The sequence below is a fragment of the Notamacropus eugenii genome, chromosome 2 (genome assembly GCF_028372415.1).
Source record: "Notamacropus eugenii isolate mMacEug1 chromosome 2, mMacEug1.pri_v2, whole genome shotgun sequence".
NCBI classification, from domain to species: domain Eukaryota; kingdom Metazoa; phylum Chordata; class Mammalia; order Diprotodontia; family Macropodidae; genus Notamacropus; species Notamacropus eugenii.
The window spans coordinates 326,064,657-326,083,460 of NC_092873.1; the positions used below are offsets into that span (position 1 = coordinate 326,064,657).

Genomic DNA, 18,804 nt, shown 5'->3' on the forward strand with positions numbered 1-18,804 from the left:
AGCCTGGCATACCCGGGGCAGCCTTTGTCTGGCCGCTGGAAGTGCTCAGGACGCCGCTCTGCCCCCATTCCCATTTGGTAAAGGCTTAAGAGCAGGGCCCACTGAGGGGACCAGAGGAAGGGGTGAGGCTGTGGGGCAAAGTCCCCTCTAACGTGCCAAATAGGGATCACAGCACCCAGGATGGGAATCGCCCACCTTGGGAAAGGCTTCATTGAGGACTCACAGACCCCTCCCTCCCCTCTTCCACCGTTCCCAGCCAACCCAACTTGGTCTCCTAGAGTTTTGGGTGGCTGTGGCTGCTGCAAAGATGGGATGGGGATTTAGATACTTGGCAAACACAAATGAGCACACACCCAGACACACAGGCAGACAAGCAAGGGACAAGTGGAAAGCTGTCTAGTGCACAACCCGGCCCCACCTTTCCCACCATGGGCTTTCCTCTGGACCCATCTCTTCGGGGTCTTAGCTGCGCCCTTAGTAATCTCCATCTACTTACTCCCAAACCACTGGAAACTGACAGGAAAGGAAGAAAGAGCCATAAACTATTATTCGGTGGCTTCTGGGGAGAAAAATCGTTAATGTGTCAGTTCCTTCCAACAAACCACAGTCTAAAAAAGTAAATCAAAAAGTCCCAGTGCGGAAACAGTGCTGCAGGCTGAGGCCTCCTGCTCCCCAGCCTGTGGAAAGGGAGCTTTGGCCATCCCTGACTGCCACTGAGGAGCTTTCCAACATGATCTTACCTCCCATAGCAGTCTGTGGGCAAAGAAAGCCATAGAGCCACGTATTAGGAAAACTCAAGCAAACTACTAACAGACATTTCTGAATCATGAATAATAACAGTAATAATAGCTAAATTGAAAAACAGACTGTCAAGACAATACATTTGGAGGCGGGTACTGGGAAGAATCTAAGACTCCAAGAAGCATCATGCACCACACACCACACATATAGGTCACATTTCTACATTTTGACAACACATCCCCTGGAATAGCAGCAGCCAGTGGCCCTTGGAGTGTATCTCTTCTGGAGCTGGGGTCCCCTCATTCAAGAATGAACCTGTTCTTCCCACAGATTAATTTAGAGGCTTGCTGTGAGCCCCCTAAAGTGGGCTGAGAGGGTTTTAGAGCAGGATTAGGAGAAATACACATCATGGTATTACTTTGCAGGTGAGTTTGGAAGAATTGGCCCCACATGAAGCCCTTAATTCCTTGTCAAAGAAGTCAAAGGAGAAAGAAAAGGAACACAACACCCTCACAGCAGGAAACTTGAACAAATGAGGACCAGGAAACACAAAATACCCACACGTGGAAACATTATCTACTCTAGAGAAACCGAGGTGACGGACAAGGAGCACCCATGAAAACAGGGAGATCCCTCAAGTCTAGCTGGGATGGGAGTGGACAAACTCCCTTCAATCTGGGGAAACCATTTCCCCAAATGTGTCAAAAGAAAGGAAGCATGAATATCTTGATATGTCACAACTCCAGAAACAGTAGCACTAGACAGGAGACTAGGATTCTGGTTTGGGCTTGAACATGCAGAAGAAGCCTCTTATCCCCTCAATGGGGATTAAAAATCCGCAGTCTTACAGAACTCACTCCCTGGTTCTGCACACATTTTTCTCCCTGCCTCATAAGGTCCTTCTTCAGTGCCCAAGCTGAGAGGTCCAGAGAGCTATTCAGATACAGCCCTACAGCTAAGGATAAAACTGGCAACTGCATTTAAAAAAAAAAAGTCAGTCCCTGCCCCCACCTGGCATAATGTAGTGGAAGGAATGCTGGACCTAGAGTCAGGAAGACATGGGTTTAAATCCTGCCTCAGGCACTTACTAGTTGTGTGACCATGGGCAAGTTATTTAACTTCTCTGGGCCTCAGTTTCCTCATCTGCAAAATGAGAGGGTTGGATAGGATGACCCCTGAGGTCCTAGTCAACTCTAAATCTGTAAGCCTATTCAATTTTCCTCCTTTGTCCCTCTAAGTCAGGTCTACACTAGACCAAAAACTCTCTTTTGGGTACCCTAAGTCATTCTTTGATCCTGCTGACAGCCAATGTGAGCTGTTCAATAGTGTGGAAGAAAGCAGACCAACACAGGTTCACTTAGAAGTTACTTGGATCAAAGCTGGTGAATTTTGCCCTGGTCCAGCTTACAATGTGCAAGTTTCTGAGTAAACATAGCCAGGAGGGGTAATTCAACCCTTCCCTCCCTGCAAGGGGTATCTTCCCCCTCCCCCAATCCTACCTCCATCTCAAGGAACAGTCTAGCCATGCTGTTATATAGATATGATGCCTTCAATAAGAACCACCTTTCATCCTGAAACTAGTTTAAATAGTCAGTAAGGTGGGAGGCTTTGCACTTTCTTTTACTGGTTCTTCCTTTACCCCATACATTCCAGAAGGAACCTGGGGGTCTAGCTTAGTTTGGGGTACTCAAACAACCCAATGGGAAGAGGTGGACAATGCCAGTATTGCCAGAGTTAGGGCTAACTGCCCTCCTTCAAGGTGGGTATTTATATAACTGAGCAATCCAGTTACTGCTCAGTTGCCCTATCCAGACTTGTCCCTTTTGGACATATCATTAACAACAGTTTGCAGAGCCAGGATAGGGGAACCAGCTAGCTCTGTTGGTGAGGCCAAGACAGGGTATTTGGCTCAATTCCAAGAGGGAGAATTCTCTGAAAGCTGAGTGGCCAATCTCTGGAAGACAAAAAGACCAAAAAAGGAGAAGAAGGATTCAGGTCAAAAAGCTGCCAAGATGTTTGAAGGTGGTAGCATGGACTGGGGAGAGTAGATGGAAGAAGGAACTAGACAGAGCACGAAAGATTGTATGGCATCAGGTGAGAGGTCTCACTAGGTCACCCAAAGAAGGGAGAGGTGAGGAAATGTGTTGTTTTACATACCTCCATACCACAGAACTGGAGGGAATATATATACAAATACTGCTGATGCAACCTCACCAACATTGATGCCATTCTGGGATAAATATGGGATAACTTCCTGCCCCAGATTCAAGTTCTGACATGTATGGCCACAGGGCTTCAGCCCAAAGCTTCATGTTTAGCCCCTTCATATGAAGTCTAGGAATAAAGTAAGTGGCCATATTGGATACCAATTACAGCTTTCATCATGTCAGGGAAATAATGAGGAAGACAGCCAGGAAGGACAGTTAACCTATGCCCAAATTTATACCTATGGCAACTCCTTGGTCCCTGAAAGTCTACCACCCCAGGATACTGGGAGGAAAATGTGGAAGCTGCAAGGATGACTGCCTGTGCAGACAGCCTCTGAAGCCACCTCTTCTGCCATGGGCCATCACGGACCAAAGCATAAAGGAAAAAAGCCAAGGTGTCTATTCATGAGTGATGAGAATGGTCCAGCCCTACATCTCATCAACATAATACATCCCATCCAAAGTCAAAGCCAAATCCTTGCCAGCCCTAGAGAGTGTTTATTCTGGCCTTTGGTGTTCTGCCAATGGGGGACTCAGGATGGGAGGGAAGGGAAGGGGGCAGAAAAAGGGGAGATTGGGTAAGCACAGATCCTGCATCCTCCATATAAGTGCTGCACTAGAAGCTCTGGACAGCCTGTGCTGGGAATCCAGAAAAAAGCCAAAGCAAAAACAATCCAAAAAACAAACACGGAAAGAAGAGACACAAGAGTGACACCCACATGTCAAAGGTCACCAGAAGCACCAGCACGCTACCGCCGCACAAGACCTCACCAGGCACGGACGACACCACGGCCACCGGCAAAGAGACGGAAGCAGAAAGGGCAAAAGAGTAAGTCACTTTTGGTACAATTGCAAAAGAGATATCAAAGGACGTTAGGACTCGCCTTCTGGTCGGTTTTGTGATTAGGCTTTTTTTTTCTTTTTCTTTTTTTTTTAAACTAAGTTTTATAAATAATGTCTGATAACTCTGTGTTTATAAAAACTAAACTCCAACAGCCACAGAGAATTGTCCAAAGAAAGGATTTACAACAAAGGATTTTTTCCCCAAGTTCCTCTCTCTTTTTTAAATTAACAAAGTTTCTAGGATACCTTTTTTTTTAACCTTTTCCATTTCTATGGTCAAATACTCCTCCTATTCTGTGTTTTTAAAAAGACAGTTTTATAAATACTCTGCAGCTTTTTCTTCTTTAGTCTTTAAACTTATATAATTTAATAGCTTCTTCAAAGGAACTTTTCTCTTTTAAATAAAGGACCATTTAACCACACAAATAGGTTGTGTAAACAGTGACACAGGACCCATTGCTAAGACACACTGTACACACCCTTCAAATACGCTCACAACTAGTGATTTTGGTCTTGTTCAGTGCAACGTGTCAGGCACAAAAGCCATGGCTATCAGCTCACAGCCACCATATGACACCCCGTCCTCCCCCCAGGACCTCCTAGCACCTCCCCCACCAACCAGGGAAGCACCACTTCATGCTCCCAGTCTCACTAGGACATTCTGCACTTTTCCCATTAGAACAAGGCCTGTCTGTCCCCACCACGCGGAGCTATTCACCTTGGTTTTGTCTATAACAAACCACTCTAGACGGAACAGTTCCCAAGGTGGAAGTTCCCTAGCTCCTGACACTAGGGGTAGTGAGGACAGCAATCTGAGGTCTGGGAGGCAACCTGGGGCTCAAGAAGGGACAGGTCCCATCCTCCCAAACCAGAACCTCCCCTCCCCAAAGACAAAGGCGTCCTAGCACACACTCTCTCTATGCCAACAGGGCACATTGGGACTCCATGTCCACATGGCCTTGGTACCCAGAGGAAGAAAGGGGGCCACCCCATATCACCGCCGCACCGACCAATCCCAACGCACAAGACACATGACGATAATGATGAAATCAAAGGGGGTTCAGCCCGACACCCCCGGGGTGGGAGGTTGTGCTTTGCAGGGAAGAGGTGGGAGAAGAGAAGAAGGAAGAGAGGTGGGGACAGGGCCGTTGAAACTGCCTTGTGCCTAACCACCCCACATATACCCGCCGCTGCCGGGGGAGCATACACACACGTGTCACTACGACCGGGCGTCCGTTTTCGACTTCACTATTGTGATGACACTGGTGGCAGCCACTTTGCCAGGGACAAGGGGCCCCATGCTGGCAGTGATAGGGCCCCGGGCTGGGGTCACGGGGCTTCGAGCCACCGTCCTCGCAAAGTTCTGCAGTGCCTCGTACTTGGATCGGAGGGCGTCCAGCTCCAGCTTCATGCTGGCATTCTCGGAGGCCAGCTTCTCCACCTCCTGCTGCAGCTCTGCCTTCTGCTTCTCCAGCTCTTCCTTCTGGGTGACCCTCTTCACTCGGCAGCTAGCAGCATAGCCTCGGTTTTTAAGTGTGCGCCGACGCTGCTTCAGCTGAATGATCTCCTCCTTTGAAAGGCCCCGAAGGTGCTGGTTCAGCTCTCGTACAGACATTGTTACCAGCTCCTCATCTGTCAGGCTGGTGCCATTTTCACCTGGCTCCCTCTTCACCTAGTGGGGTAATTAAAAAAGGTACAAGTCATTAGCCTCAGGGACTCATTCCCCACCATAAGACACAAACCACATGCTGTTCATCCTCATATCCTGCTCCTTACTCTTCCACCACTCACCTTCAAGGCCTTATTTCCTTTACTGGGGGTCGTCATAACCTGGGAGCCACGACAGTTACTCTCTGTAAGGAAGAATAGTTGCAGAGTTAAGGGCTAATTCTAAGACCCTTCCTTCCAGCAAAGACAGAACAACTTAACTCTCTCTGTTCAGCTGACCCCAGTCAAACCACAGTTGTTCCCCTTTTCCCTGACCCATTTAGATAGGTTTATATAGCTATGATTTCTAAGATCTCTTCTACATCTACAAATTCTTACGCCCACACCACAGTTTCCTATTCCTCAAACTCGGGTTACTTCCTTACTACCATTATTAGTTCAGTTCCCAAAACACCTGAGCCTGAGATAAAGTCCACACACCAGAGCAGATCTCTGTTTTGCTCCGCTAAAATGGTGCTGGCCCTCTGCTCTTCCCCTTTGGGCATTGGGGCTGGGGCCAGGAAGGTTAGATGGGTATAGAAGGAGTGAGAGAGAAGACAGATCAAAGAGAAAACAAGAGAAGTGGAGGTAGAGATTAGGAGGAAAGAGATCGGGGAGGGGCTAGCCTAGAAGGAAGCCAGGAGCTTTAAAAATAACTTGGCAGCCTCAGAGAGCGGCTGTTCTTAGCAAGTCATGCTGACTCAGCACATCACTTTGCTCTCCCTCACCCACTTTGGCAATCCCAAAGTCCAATCAGCCAGCAAGGCCCAAGGGACCTAGACAGCCTGAGTCCATAAGTTAGGGAATGGAACATCGGTCGGCAAAAGGCATCCTTCCTGACAGCTGAATGAAGGAATACACACCTGAGTTCACCCCCTAAACACCTCTCCTACTCCACTGAAGGTTGGTTCCTGAAGGTGAGAAGGGATATGGGAAGAAAGCCCTGTCTTTGAGATCCTTTGTTTTAGCATTGAATAACCACATCAGTTGCCCATACCAAATTCTATTTGTTTTTCAGGGAAGTGGAAATTGGAAGGTTTTTTTACTATAGTCTTTGAAGAAAGTAAACTTTGGACACAGTTTAGTATAAAGATGATCCCTGACTCCACTGGTCTCACAAGACCATAGATTCAGAGCTGGGAGGGGCCTCACAAGTCATCTAGTCCTTACTTAAACATGAAGAAATTGAGGCCCAGAGAACTTAAAAGGTGCTTTTGCCTAAGGTATCATAGATAGTATAAATTTTTTTTTGTATCAACTTTTGTACTGTGCCACACTGCCTGCCAATTTTCGGCTACCTTCCAGCAGATGCCTCTTTGCCCATCTGCCAGGCCCTATTTGTTCATGGGGTAATAGTCCTGGTTTCTGTGGCTTTGGGTTGCAGAATCTTGAGTTCCCACTTCCCACACACAGTTTCACTGCAACCAGGCTATTTCACAAGGCCCACCTAGCACTAACCACTCAGGGGCCCCGCTTGGATGCAGGCAAGCCAAAGGCTGGGCCATTTGAGTTACTAATTACTCTCTGAATAGAATCTGCTGCACATTCATGCCTGACTCCTGCTGGGAATAAATTTCCCACAGTGCCAAAGAACACAGCAAATAGATCACAGGCAAAAGAACTAATACCAAATAGTCTGTCATTTGACAGCCTTTTTCAATACTAAGCCTTTTTTTCTTTTAAGAGAGAACCTAGGCATTTTTATTTTTTACTACCATGCCTCAGCATGCCTTGACTCCTCCCCACCATAATAGTAGAAACATCTTGCACCTCGATCAAAATTTATACTTTTTAAAGCGTTTTCACATTTATTATCACCCTCTAGCACACAGAACACCTTGGACATGTCTGAAAGTCTTTAGGTACTCCAAAACTCAAGTCTTTACCCACTCTCCTCTTCCCAACCTTCATACCAATCCCCAACCCCAAGCTCTACTCAGGGCTGATGAATAGTTCAGACTTAACAAGGGCAAGAAGGTAATATAAGAGATATTAATTTCCATGAAGGTTTCTTAATTTTAAGGGATAATAGTCCACATGTTCAGGTCAGGGAAGCTCTTAGTCTAAGGAGGGAGTTTCAGTGGGAAGAGATTGGGTTACAGAAAGGGATGTGTGTAGGGAAACAAAAAGAAACTTTAGGAAGAGACTGGAAGCCCAGGTGAGCGAAAGGCATACCAGGACTGATTAGGCATTCATTCTACACTGAAACTACTTTGGGGTCACAGGTCAGGTGGTCAGGTAGAAAAGCTTCTTGGAGAAAGACACCTGTTTAAGGACACATTGTGTCAATCGGACAAAGCTCCTGAATTCACAGCTAGAATCAGGTCGGCCTCAGAACTGATAGTAGTTGCAGAACAAGGTCAAAGGACAGAGAGATGCAGAATTAGGATTCCTAGGCCCATATTGGTGAATTATTTCTTTGATGGAAACATGAAATACCTTAAGGCTGTAAGGGAACCTTGATCCTATAGTCAACACTGGTCCTTTCTGGAAATGCTGGCCCATGAAAGGTGATCCAGGACCCACATAACTGGATGAGAATAAGGCCTCCTAAGATTTCCCCTGCACACAATGAAGCCACATTCCTAACTTTATCTGGGATTTGAAAGACAGTACAGATTGGACTCCCTGAGAAGTAAAAAAGACCAGTTTTGGAAGCTGTCCCTGGTACTTCCCACAAAGGGGGCCAAAGTCAGGTACCCTTAGACAGCCTTAGTAGCAAAACCCTCTCTCCATGACCTGCTGACTGCTCAGCACAATGATGACTCCTTGAAGAAAGATCACACTGAAAAAATGCCGAGTGTGACGGCTGGGAGCAGAAAAGTGCCTCCTCAACAGATTTCACCGTAGCACAGAAGGCCTGAACTCAGCACAAGTACAGCCAATCCTCTTCTAATCAAAGGTGTGTGTGTGTGTGTGTGTGTGTGTGTGAGTGTGTGTGTGTGTGTGTGTGTGTGTGCGCGTGCGTGTGTGTGCGCGCGTGCATGTGCGTGCAAAGTGTACTCAAACGGGAGGTATGTGCTCAGGGTACAGGGAAAGATTCAACCTGCCAGCCTTGGCCTTTAGCCCACTCAGGATGGATGGGGACACAGACAGATAGACAGACACACACACACACACACACACGTCACTCCTAACTTCTTGACAAGGAGACTGTTCTCTCAGGGAAAGAGCTGTATCTTTACGCAGGTTGGTCTGGGACAGAGGCAAAGAGGCTTGGTCTCTGAGAAGCTCTCCAAGGTCCCATTGGCATTTATGCAAGGCAAATGATTCCATACACAACTGGAGGAGATTTGAGAAATAGTGATGCATTAGTCCCAAGAAACTAGGTAGTTCCTGGACCCAGATGGTCAGTAAATGAAACAGTCAGCATTAGAGAAGAAGTTGAACTATTCCTACTCCTTGTCCTTCCTTGTCCTTCAAGCAAATTAGGCATCACTTTCCCCATCATCTTTTTTCCTTGCTGGAGTCCTGACCAGAGCTAGATACTGGACCAGACTTACCCTCTTATACACGAGTAAGATCAAAAACTTCCTTCCTGAAAGGTCAGGGAGGAACGTCCTATATTCATCAAGATCTTTCAAGAGGGTTCATTTGGGGATCCTGCCCCATCCCTTTCCATCACTTAGGTAGGAAGTTTAACTATTAGCTAAATAAGGTTCATTTCACAAAGACCACGATTCCAAAGAGTATCAAACCCCCAACTCTGAGTCTCCTGACTTTCACTTATTTAACAAATTCAAGCAAAAAAACAACACTTACCTTGTTTAAGGTACTGTTCAAAGCAAAGGAAAGGTCCAAAAGCCAATCTAGTCCCTATCAACATCAACTGTCCCTCCCACCCAGTGGGACCCCAGCTGAAATTAGGTCAGGCAACTGTCAGCCCTTTGTTCACCACTTAAAGGGTCAAAGCCTCAGTCAAGATCTAATTCCTCTTTAATTTCCAAAACCATGTGACCAGTACAACCAACAAGTTTTCGAAAACTTCAGCACCACCAGCTCCTTTTGTACATCTTCACTCTGTCTCTCTCTCTCTCTCACACACACACACACACTCCTGCCACTCTTATCTTCTTTTCTGTGTTACTCCCCACTGGGTTCCCAGCATCCCCAAGGGGCTTTCTTCTGGTCAAAATCTAAGCCCAGGGAGGTATATAATAAACTAACTTACACTAAAATAGAAATGATTGATTAAATTTAAAGTGTTATCCCTCCTAAGGATATATGTATTTTAACAGACGGAAAATGCCTTGAGTCAAAGTATTAAATCTCTGGTGGCAGAATTTCACACACCAATGTCAGTGGGTTAGTAGTCTTTGCTTGGGGTGGGGTCAGAGGACCTGGTGACCTCTGGCCAGACAACCTAGGTCAGAGTGTACATGTGTGTTCCTACTATCAACCCATTGATGTGCAGGAAATAACCTCCTGAGTCTATTATAAACAATGCTAATCCTTTAAGATACTCAATCCTCCAAATAACTGAACACTTGGCTCTAAAGAAGTCAGCACCTTTTTCTCACCCATATACCACCATTCTACAAATATTAGCCTCATAAACCCTAGTCAGGAAGTACTCCCTTACAGAGTTAAGCTGAAGGTTCATGGGCTCCTTCCTGCCCCTGGCCACATAGCTCTTTGCTCTAGCATAAGCCTCTATGCTCCAGACCACCCACTTTCCTCAATCCAGGTCTCAAGTCAGAGACTATAGACTGAAAACTTGTGCACCTTAGGCACACCCAGCCTTGCCAGAAAGTCCTGCTTCCTTCATTTGCCATTTCCCAGAATATTTGAAGTGTCCTTGGAAACCAGCTTTCTCCCGCCTTTGTCATCTTTGCCCCCCATATACTCTACACATACATCCTCTTCTCCCCACAACTCCTTCCTTCACAGCTACCCAGTCTGATCTGCTGCACTAGTCATGTGGACAAGGTCCTCTGCCTTCCAGATGTGTCCCTGAACTACTGAACAGTTTCAGGAAGTGTCCTTGACCTGGGACTAGTTCTGGTAACTAAAAAAGGAAGAGTAAAGTGCTGTCCCCCACAAGCTGTTGGGGTGGGAGAGTATGTACTCAAGGCTCTAGAATCCGGTCTTTTACTCCCTGAGGGAACTTTTAACATGACACATTTCAGCCTTCCTCACACCAGCAAAATTTAGGGGTTGGACCAGATGATCTCTAAGATTCTTTCCAGCTTTAGCATTCTGGGATGCCAATTAAAACTTAAGTAGCCCGGTCCTCAATAACAATACCTTTAGGCTGTCCTTACACCCGTTTCACTTTTTTCCCTCCAAATTTACTCAGTGAGGGCTGTCACCCGCTCCTTCATATCCCCTCGGGCACGAGGATGAGCCTCCAGTGACCTCATGCTGATGAGTCAGCAAGTCTTTGCCAAGGGCTCCGGCATCAGCTGCGGGAAGGGGGGCACAGCCGGGTGGTCTCTACCTCCCCTTCCTCCCTTCCCACCCGCCCAGTCGTCTTTCCTCCGGTTTCTTCGAAAGGCCCCAGCACACGGGAAGATGCTGACACAGACACCTGATGAATCAGCAGCTTTGTTCGGTCAGAGCTCTCCGCAACCACACCGTGCTGTGGCCTTCCCCACCAACAAGCGTGGGACTCACCGCTCCCGGCCCAGCAGGGTCGGGGGAGGTCATCCCGGTCGAACCGCACCTCCGGGCATTTACTCACGTACATTAACACCCCCAGACAGGGCTTAGGTGGGTCTGCACACCCCGGTCCCCCCAAAGACTGTGCAAATCGGACTCCTCCCGCCCCCCATCATCGAGAACCACCGAGACACCCAACTGGGCTCCAAGGGGAAACCAAGGCACGGGGACTGGGCTCCGTAGGCGGGCGCGACGCGGCTGGACTTGACGCCCGCGGGTACAGCTTTGCCCCCACCCCCGGGGCCCCGAGGGCGGCTCCCGGGTCGCCCCGCCCGACTCCACCCCGGCGGCAGGGCCGGCCAGACGGCCAGGGTGCCCCGGCCACTTCCCCGCCCGCCCCGCCCGCCCGCAGCCCCGGGCCCGGGCCCGCCCTCCAGCCCGCGCGGTACTCACCACACAGCGGGGCCGAGGCCCGGACCGGGCGGGCGGGGGGCAGGGGAGGAGGGAGGGAGGGAGGCCGAGCCCGGGCGGGCGGAGACTCAGGACCCGGGACGGGACGGCGGGCTGGGCGGCGACGCCGGGCCGGGGCTGCGCGGAGGCCGGGCGGGGCGGGGTGGGGCGGCGCCGCACGGCGCTGCGCGGGTCCGGACCGCGGCGGACCGGACCGGACCGGACAAGGCTTGAGGCCGGGACGGGACCAGGCTCGCGGATCTACAGCCGCCACAGCCGCCGCCGTTCCACAGACGTCACATGATGTTTGGTCACGTGGGCTCCATTCATGAAGCGGCGACGCGACCAGCCGGGAGCTTAAAGGGGAAGGAGAGAACGAGATGGGGATGGAGGGGGGCGGGGGCGCGGAGAGCGGAAAAGAAAGAGGGCGGGGGAGGGGAGGGGAAGAAACCCCGGCTGAGGCCACTGCGCCTGCGCACTCCGAAAGGGCCCCCCCCTCCCCCCCGCTTCTTTCACAGCCGTGACTTACCGTCCTCCTCCGCCCCGAGTTTTCCTCCCTCCTTGCAACCCAACGCGGTTCTTCCTTTCACCAGACGCTTCCTCCTTTCCCGCCCCGCCAGGCCTCGAAGGCCTTCCTGCCCCATGTGTTGGGTGAAGGGGGCCTCCCCCAAGGCACCCTGAGCTCTCCGGGCGCAGCAGAGTCGGGTCTCACTTGGGGTTCTTGGGCCGGCGCTGGCGCAGGGGGAGGGTTCAGTGCTTGCCGGCGCACTGGCAGGACGTCGGGCTGGGCCCGGTGCAGACTCCCAGACCCGCCGCGAGTCTTCCGGCCTGGCGCACCCGCACGGCGTCTTTGGGGGCTTAAAAGCTGCCCCAAGACTTTTGGGACACCCTGTGTATAGTTTAACAGGGCGTAGAGACTGCGCTTCCTCGTGTAGCTCAGGACCTGAACAAACATCAAACCTGTCTCTCAGCCCTGTGTTTCATTATCGTCCTCTCGTCCCAAATCCTAAGGTAATCAAGGTTTGGCCTCATACGTGAATAGAAGAAGACATGATTTCTTAACTAGTTATCTGTGGGTTATAAGAATCAGAGAAACCTTGCCGGTCTCGATGGCCGCCCCGGAACACTCATGCGTCCCGTGGCTGCTCCCAAGCTTTCCCTCCACCACCCTCACCCTCACTGGTAATCTCTTTTCTGGTAAGGGCCACTTCATCCTCATCCAGCTTTATGGCCATCGGTATCACCATGAGTTCGGTACCTGGCGCAGTGTTTTCTCTCCCCTTCTCTTCCCCTCTCTTCTCCTGCCCTGTTTGCACTAGGGGACTTCGGATACTCTCACTGCCCAGTTCTGCACCCCGCTCACCTCCCACGACTTACTTCTGCACACACATGTGGTTGTAAGCTAGATCTTGCCATCACCCGCCAGTGTTCTTACCTCCGTGTTTAGGAATGCTGAAATTATCCGGTCATTATCTTTGTCCTCCCTCTTTGCGCTCTGCCTTAGGACCCGCTTACTGCAACTTCTAGTTCCTTCCCATGCTGACTACCGTCTCCTCCGCTTTCACACCTTGGTGAACCAGCTCAATTCCGAATTATCTCTTCTTGAAGATCTTGCCCTGCCAAGCCTTGGATTGCTCCCACTGTTGTATTCCTGTGCAGCTCAGTTAAACTGGAGAAAATCATAAACTGTGCTGCCTGGACGCCGACTCTACATTTGTTGTGTAATCACAACTGGGCTCTCCCTACACCAAGGCAATGCTCGTATACCTCCCTAAACTGATTCACTAGCCCGCTCACCACAGTGGCTTTTCTAAAACTTGGTATCCCTCCTCAAGCTTCCCATGGCTCTCCCTAACCCCCAACAATCAGCTGAGAACCTTGTCTCATATTTCACTGGAAAAAAGTTGAGGTTACTCACTGAGAACTCCCTCTTCTTACCTCTTCCTCATATCACATCAGTCACTTTCTACTATCTCTTCTCGCCATCTGTCATGAAGAGGTTCCTCTTCTCCTTGCCAAGGACCTCTGCATGCGCAAGTGAATCTCCAGTCCATCCCATCTTCTCCAGTTGATTGCCCTATCATCCCTATCTTCTCACCAGTCTTTAATCTCTCCCTGTCTACTGACTACTTCCATATTGCCCACAACAGAGCCTTGGTCAAAAAACCCTCATTTGATCAGTCCATTTCCACTAGCTATCATCCTATGTCTCTTTTCTCTTTTGTGGCTAAACTCCTTAAGAAATCCATTTACATATAACTGGTACCTCTACTTTCCTTTCCTTTCACTTTCTTCTTAACTCTCTGAAGTCTGGCTTCTAACCTCAATCAATTGAAATTGCTCTCTCCAAGGCTACCAATGACCTTTTAATTGCCAAATTTAATGGCCTTTTCAAAATCCTTTTCCTTCTTGGTCTCTCTGCAAGCTTTGAGGCTGTTAATCACCCTCTTTTCCTAGGGCCTCTCTTCTATACAGGTTTCTGTGACCCTCTTCTTTCCTGGTTATTCTTCTACTGGTGTGACTTCTTAGTTCGTCTTTCAGGATCTTCATCCAGGTCACTACCACTAACCTTGGGTGTCCTCTAAGGATCTCAGCCACGTTCTCTTCTCCCCCTCCCCCCATACGATTTCACTTGTTGATCTCATAAATTCATCAGAACTGGATTGGATTTTCATATCTATGTAGATGATTCTCAGATTTATCTGACCCTGACCTCTATCCAGACTTCTAGTATCACCCCCTGGACTGCCTGTTAGGAATAAGGAACTAGACATCTTATAATCTTAACTCAATATGTCCAAAACTAAATTTGTTATCTTTTCCCTTTAATCTTCCCTACTTTCTAACCTGACAATTCCTATCAAAGGGACCATCATTTTCATAGTAATCCAGGCTCATAATTCTTCATTCTGTTTTACTCCACTCCCTACCAAAATCCAATCTGTTGTCAAGGTCTTTTGATTTTATCTTAATAATTTCTCTTTGTTTCTTCTGACACTGCCATGACCCTGGTCAGGCCCTCATTATCTCAAGCCTGGACAATTGCTATTGCTTGCTGGTTGATCTCCCTGCCTCAAGTCTCTCCCCACTCTAGTCCATCCTCTTCTCAGCTACCAAAATGATCTTTCTAAAGCATATCTGACGATGCCACCTCCCTTCCAATAAACTCCAGGGATTCCTGATCACTTCTGGGATCAAATATAAAATACTCTGATTTTTAAAGCCCTCTATAATCTGGCCCCTTCCTACCTTTTCAGTCTTATTGCACTTTATTTCACCCCATGTTCCAGTGGTCTCGTTGCTATTCCTTGTACAAGACATGCCATCTCCCAACTTTGTGCACTTTCACTGGCTGTCGCCTATGCTTGGAATCCTATGCTTTCTCATCTCTGCTTTCTGGCTTCCCTGACTTCTTTCAAGTCTCAGCTAAAATAGAACCTTCTTCAAGAAACCCCTCTTAATGTTAGTTAGTAACTTCCTTCTAAGATTCTCTCCAATTTATTCTGTATATATAAATTGATATTTATAATGATATTTTGATATAATTCATATATTATAGAAGATGTAGAAGATATTTCCATAATATTACATATAATACATGATATGTAATATACTATTATGCATAATATTTATAATAATTTAAATTGATATTATATCATATATTTATAAGTTGAAATAGACATTATGCATAGTTATTTGCAGGTTATCTCTCTCATTAAACTGTGAACTCCTTCATATTGGGGTCTGTTTTTTCCCTCTGTGTACCCAGCATGGAACATAGTAAGTACTTTAAAATGTACCTTTCCTTGACTTGACTTGTTTCTTTACCTATAAAAGCATTATCTCCTCGCTCTCAAACTCCCTAGTTTCGTAGGCTTGAAGACATTAAATAAAAATCAGTATTACTGTCTTAACAGTTATTAGAAGTGTAGCAATAGGGTCCAATCTCCTGGTTGATGACTACCTCTCCTAGACCACTCTTTCAGGAAAGCCCCAGCCATGCTTCACCTCCCTCCCTTCTCTCTGACCACTTCCTTCATAGCCCCCTCTGACAGTTTTCTTGCTAACCTGACCAGAGAGCATGCCCTGGAGGAACTTCTGCCTTGAGCCCTGTTTACCTGACTGGTAATTGGCTCACTGGGACCATTATTTCAGGAAAGTCCCAGCCGTGATTCACTTCACTCCTCCTCCACTTTCTTCTTCTTGTCAAGCTGAATGCACAGGTAGCATTTCCTTCTCATCTCTCACTCTCCAATTCTGGAACTATGAAATATGATAAATGTTCCTGGATGGGGTGTGTCAGTCCATTACTCTATGGGGAATTTTCTGTCCCTGTAATTTTCTGTAATAAAGTGTCTTTCATTCCTCTATGTGTATTGTCTTTCCCACTATAATGTCATCTTCTTAAAAGTAAGGACTGTCTTTGCTTCTGTATCTTAGCATAATATCTGATGCCTCTCCCAAGAGATTGTCTGTCTATTCTTAGTGGGCCTGAAGAGGCATAAAAACTTAATATGTACCCTAGAGAGCTGAACATGCTATTCAGTGAGAGTAGTTTTCCTTACCATGTTGATAAATCTCTGTTTTCAGTTTGATCTATCTTTGACCCACAGCCATTGGACCCCTGTTGCAGAGTATATCTTTCCTATGGTGTCCCATTCTTCTCTGTTGAGGAAATTCCTCAACATGGGTACACAGTAAGCATTTAATAAATATATTTTTAGGCATCTACTCATTCATTTCATTCATTAATATTATAACAATGAGAAAGATCACAGCCATAGTCACCTCTAATTATCAGTTATAGCTTGTGACTTAGTCCTAGAAATACTGGCTCACCATTCTGTTCTCTCAGGATGGCAATTAAAGTCTCTTATTAAAGATTTTCTTTGTAATGTTTCTTTAAGAAAGTTGAAACACACCATTAACCTCCTGCCAGAGAGGCAATGAGCTCAAGATGCAGAGAGACATACATTTTTGGGCGTTGCCAATGGATGCATTTGTTTTATTGGACTATGCATATCTTAGATAAGGGTTTTATTTTTTTGTTGTTGTTATTATTGTGAGAGGGCAGTGGAAGAGACAAGTTAAACATTTTAAAATGGTGTTTCTTTTTAAAAATAAGAGTTATCTCAAGTTCTCAGAAAGAAAATCCTTAGTTCTTTTTTTACTTCACAACATTTCCCTCAGGAAAGAAGTCCACTTAGTCCTTTATTTCTATGCACTTCCAGCCATGACAGTTAATAGTATCTTCAGAATGTCAGTTAAATTGCCACTCTCTTCAGTGTTCTATTTTTCTTTAAAGATACAGTAATGGGGGTGACCTTTCGAAGCCTTTGGCTTTCCGCTGTTCTCTATTGCCTGCCCATGCTCCCTTGTGCAATCCTTCTTTGCAAAAACCAGCCATGATGTATCCAAACTTTATTAAAAAATGTTTGGATTCCCCTGAAACCTTACTGTTCCTAGGTTTACCAGAAGATCGGGATAGGAATGGGTGTGATGGAGTACATTGTTTACAAAATAAGAAATGCTGATTAAAAAAAGCAAAGCTTTGAAAAGTTAAGATTCAGGTGCTCCTGCTTATGGACATCATTAATGTGATTTACCTTGGGATTACGCATAATATGAAGCATCATATGCTGCAAATTTGGACATTTGATAATAGGAGAATACAATTAAATATTAGATATTTGTTCATAACATGAAATAAAGTCATTTGTTTAAAGAGATTATTGTGTTCCAATTCAATTAAAATATGTCTTCTTTTTGTTTATCTGGTTTTCACAACTTTGATATATGTATATGTTGAAAACTCAGCATTTGTTCTGTAATTTATCTGGTGGATTAATTGTAATTATTTCTAAAATAAAATGACTTAGATTTTTGGAAAAAAAAGATGCAGTAACAGTATTTATTGTCTATGTAAGCAGTTCATTGAAGTTGGTGTTACATGCCTCCTCATGGCCAAAAATTTTTGATTCCCTGAAAAATTATTTGGGGTATATCAAATGCATATAAATATATGTTCATTTGTATGTATGCATATTAAGCATATAATGGGCAGCATCACATAGGCCAAATGTCTAAATTATATATAGAATATAATATATACACATTAATGTGCACAAAAATGTATACACAACAGTATATGTAAAGAGAAAATAGTAATAGCTAAATATAATAATACATGCATGTATTGTAAACACATCAAAAAGTACAAAGCAGAATCATATATAATTAATCAGAAATTACGCCTAATTGTATGAATGACAATTCTTATTTCTATTCCACTGGAAGTATCACCATCACTTCAGGTAGTCTAGTTGTTAGATTGTCTCTTCTCTTCAAAGTCCAATTAACTAATTGCTTATCATTACTTTCCTCTTACTCAGCAGGGAATATAACTCTCTTATTTTATGGAAATTTCTATAAATTGTTTTTATAGAGCCCTGATCACTCTTTGGAGTATTCTATACACTATCCAATTGCCCAGTCTCTCAACATTTGCCTCTCTCATTTGCTAATGAGTAAATCTCTGTCTTCTAATTTGTGGTTTCCTTGAACCCTAAGGTTTTTTAGTAAAATTCTATTACCTTGCTGTAGTGTTTAATAATGAACTCAGATGTCATACTTTTTTTTTTTTACTATCAGCATTCTCTTGAGCTGACATCATAGCTAAGTGTAAAACTTTTTTTTCAGTTTCTCTTTCGATGATTGTGATTAACTACATCTTTTTCATCCCTGAAGAGATTCCAAAACATAAATCAATAGGAAAGCATAGTTCTTATGGTTCTTGCCCAAACATTAGTAAATATGGTGTAAAACCTGTGGCATCACATCTGTTAAAATTGTACACATAAACTAAAAATGCCACAGAGAGTTTCGTTTAGCTTTTAGTGTTCTCTAATGTTCATCAAAGTTTAATTGAAGTGCTCAGGTTGTAGGTCTCTTTGCAGGTGGTAATATGTTTTTGATTCCTTAATGTTTGCCAAAGTTAACATTCCTTGTAGCTAGTCTGTTTTTCAAGACTCTGATTTGGCCAGAATAGATCCTAGCAGGGAATTCATATGTGGAAAAATACTCCTCCTATAGTACTTCAACAACTGTGAGTTTTTTTGTTCCTGACTGGATTTATGTATATATGGCGAAATCATATATTATAGATTTAGGGGCAGCTAGGTGGCACCGTGAATAGAGTACCAGCCTTGCAGTCAGAAGGACCTGAGCTCAGAGGCCTGAGTCACTTACTAGCTAT

At 45.9% G+C, this 18,804-nt stretch overlaps 1 protein-coding gene and 1 pseudogene across 4 annotated transcripts; one reads left to right on the plus strand and one right to left on the minus strand.

Annotated features, from left to right (window-relative positions):
- Positions 1 to 3,957: 3,957 nt before the first annotated feature.
- On the minus strand, positions 3,958 to 12,225 carry MAFG (MAF bZIP transcription factor G). Of its 4 annotated transcripts, XM_072645367.1 has the most exons (4): positions 12,079 to 12,225; positions 11,553 to 11,905; positions 5,583 to 5,644; positions 3,958 to 5,463 (listed from the first exon to the last, which is right to left on the minus strand). In XM_072645367.1, exons 3-4 carry the CDS (start codon positions 5,616 to 5,618, stop codon positions 5,011 to 5,013), a joined length of 489 nt encoding a protein of 162 aa, XP_072501468.1. In that variant the 5' UTR covers positions 5,619 to 5,644; positions 11,553 to 11,905; positions 12,079 to 12,225; the 3' UTR covers positions 3,958 to 5,010. The 4 variants fall into 4 exon arrangements, with proteins under 4 accessions (XP_072501468.1, XP_072501465.1, XP_072501467.1 ...); XM_072645364.1 differs by lacking the exons at positions 11,553 to 11,905; positions 12,079 to 12,225 and adding an exon at positions 10,746 to 11,398; XM_072645366.1 differs by lacking the exons at positions 11,553 to 11,905; positions 12,079 to 12,225 and adding an exon at positions 11,299 to 11,317.
- Positions 12,226 to 12,658: 433 nt separating this feature from the next.
- LOC140523026 (ATP synthase subunit ATP5MJ, mitochondrial pseudogene) lies at positions 12,659 to 17,315 on the plus strand (annotated as a pseudogene).
- The last annotated feature ends 1,489 nt before the right edge of the window (positions 17,316 to 18,804 follow it).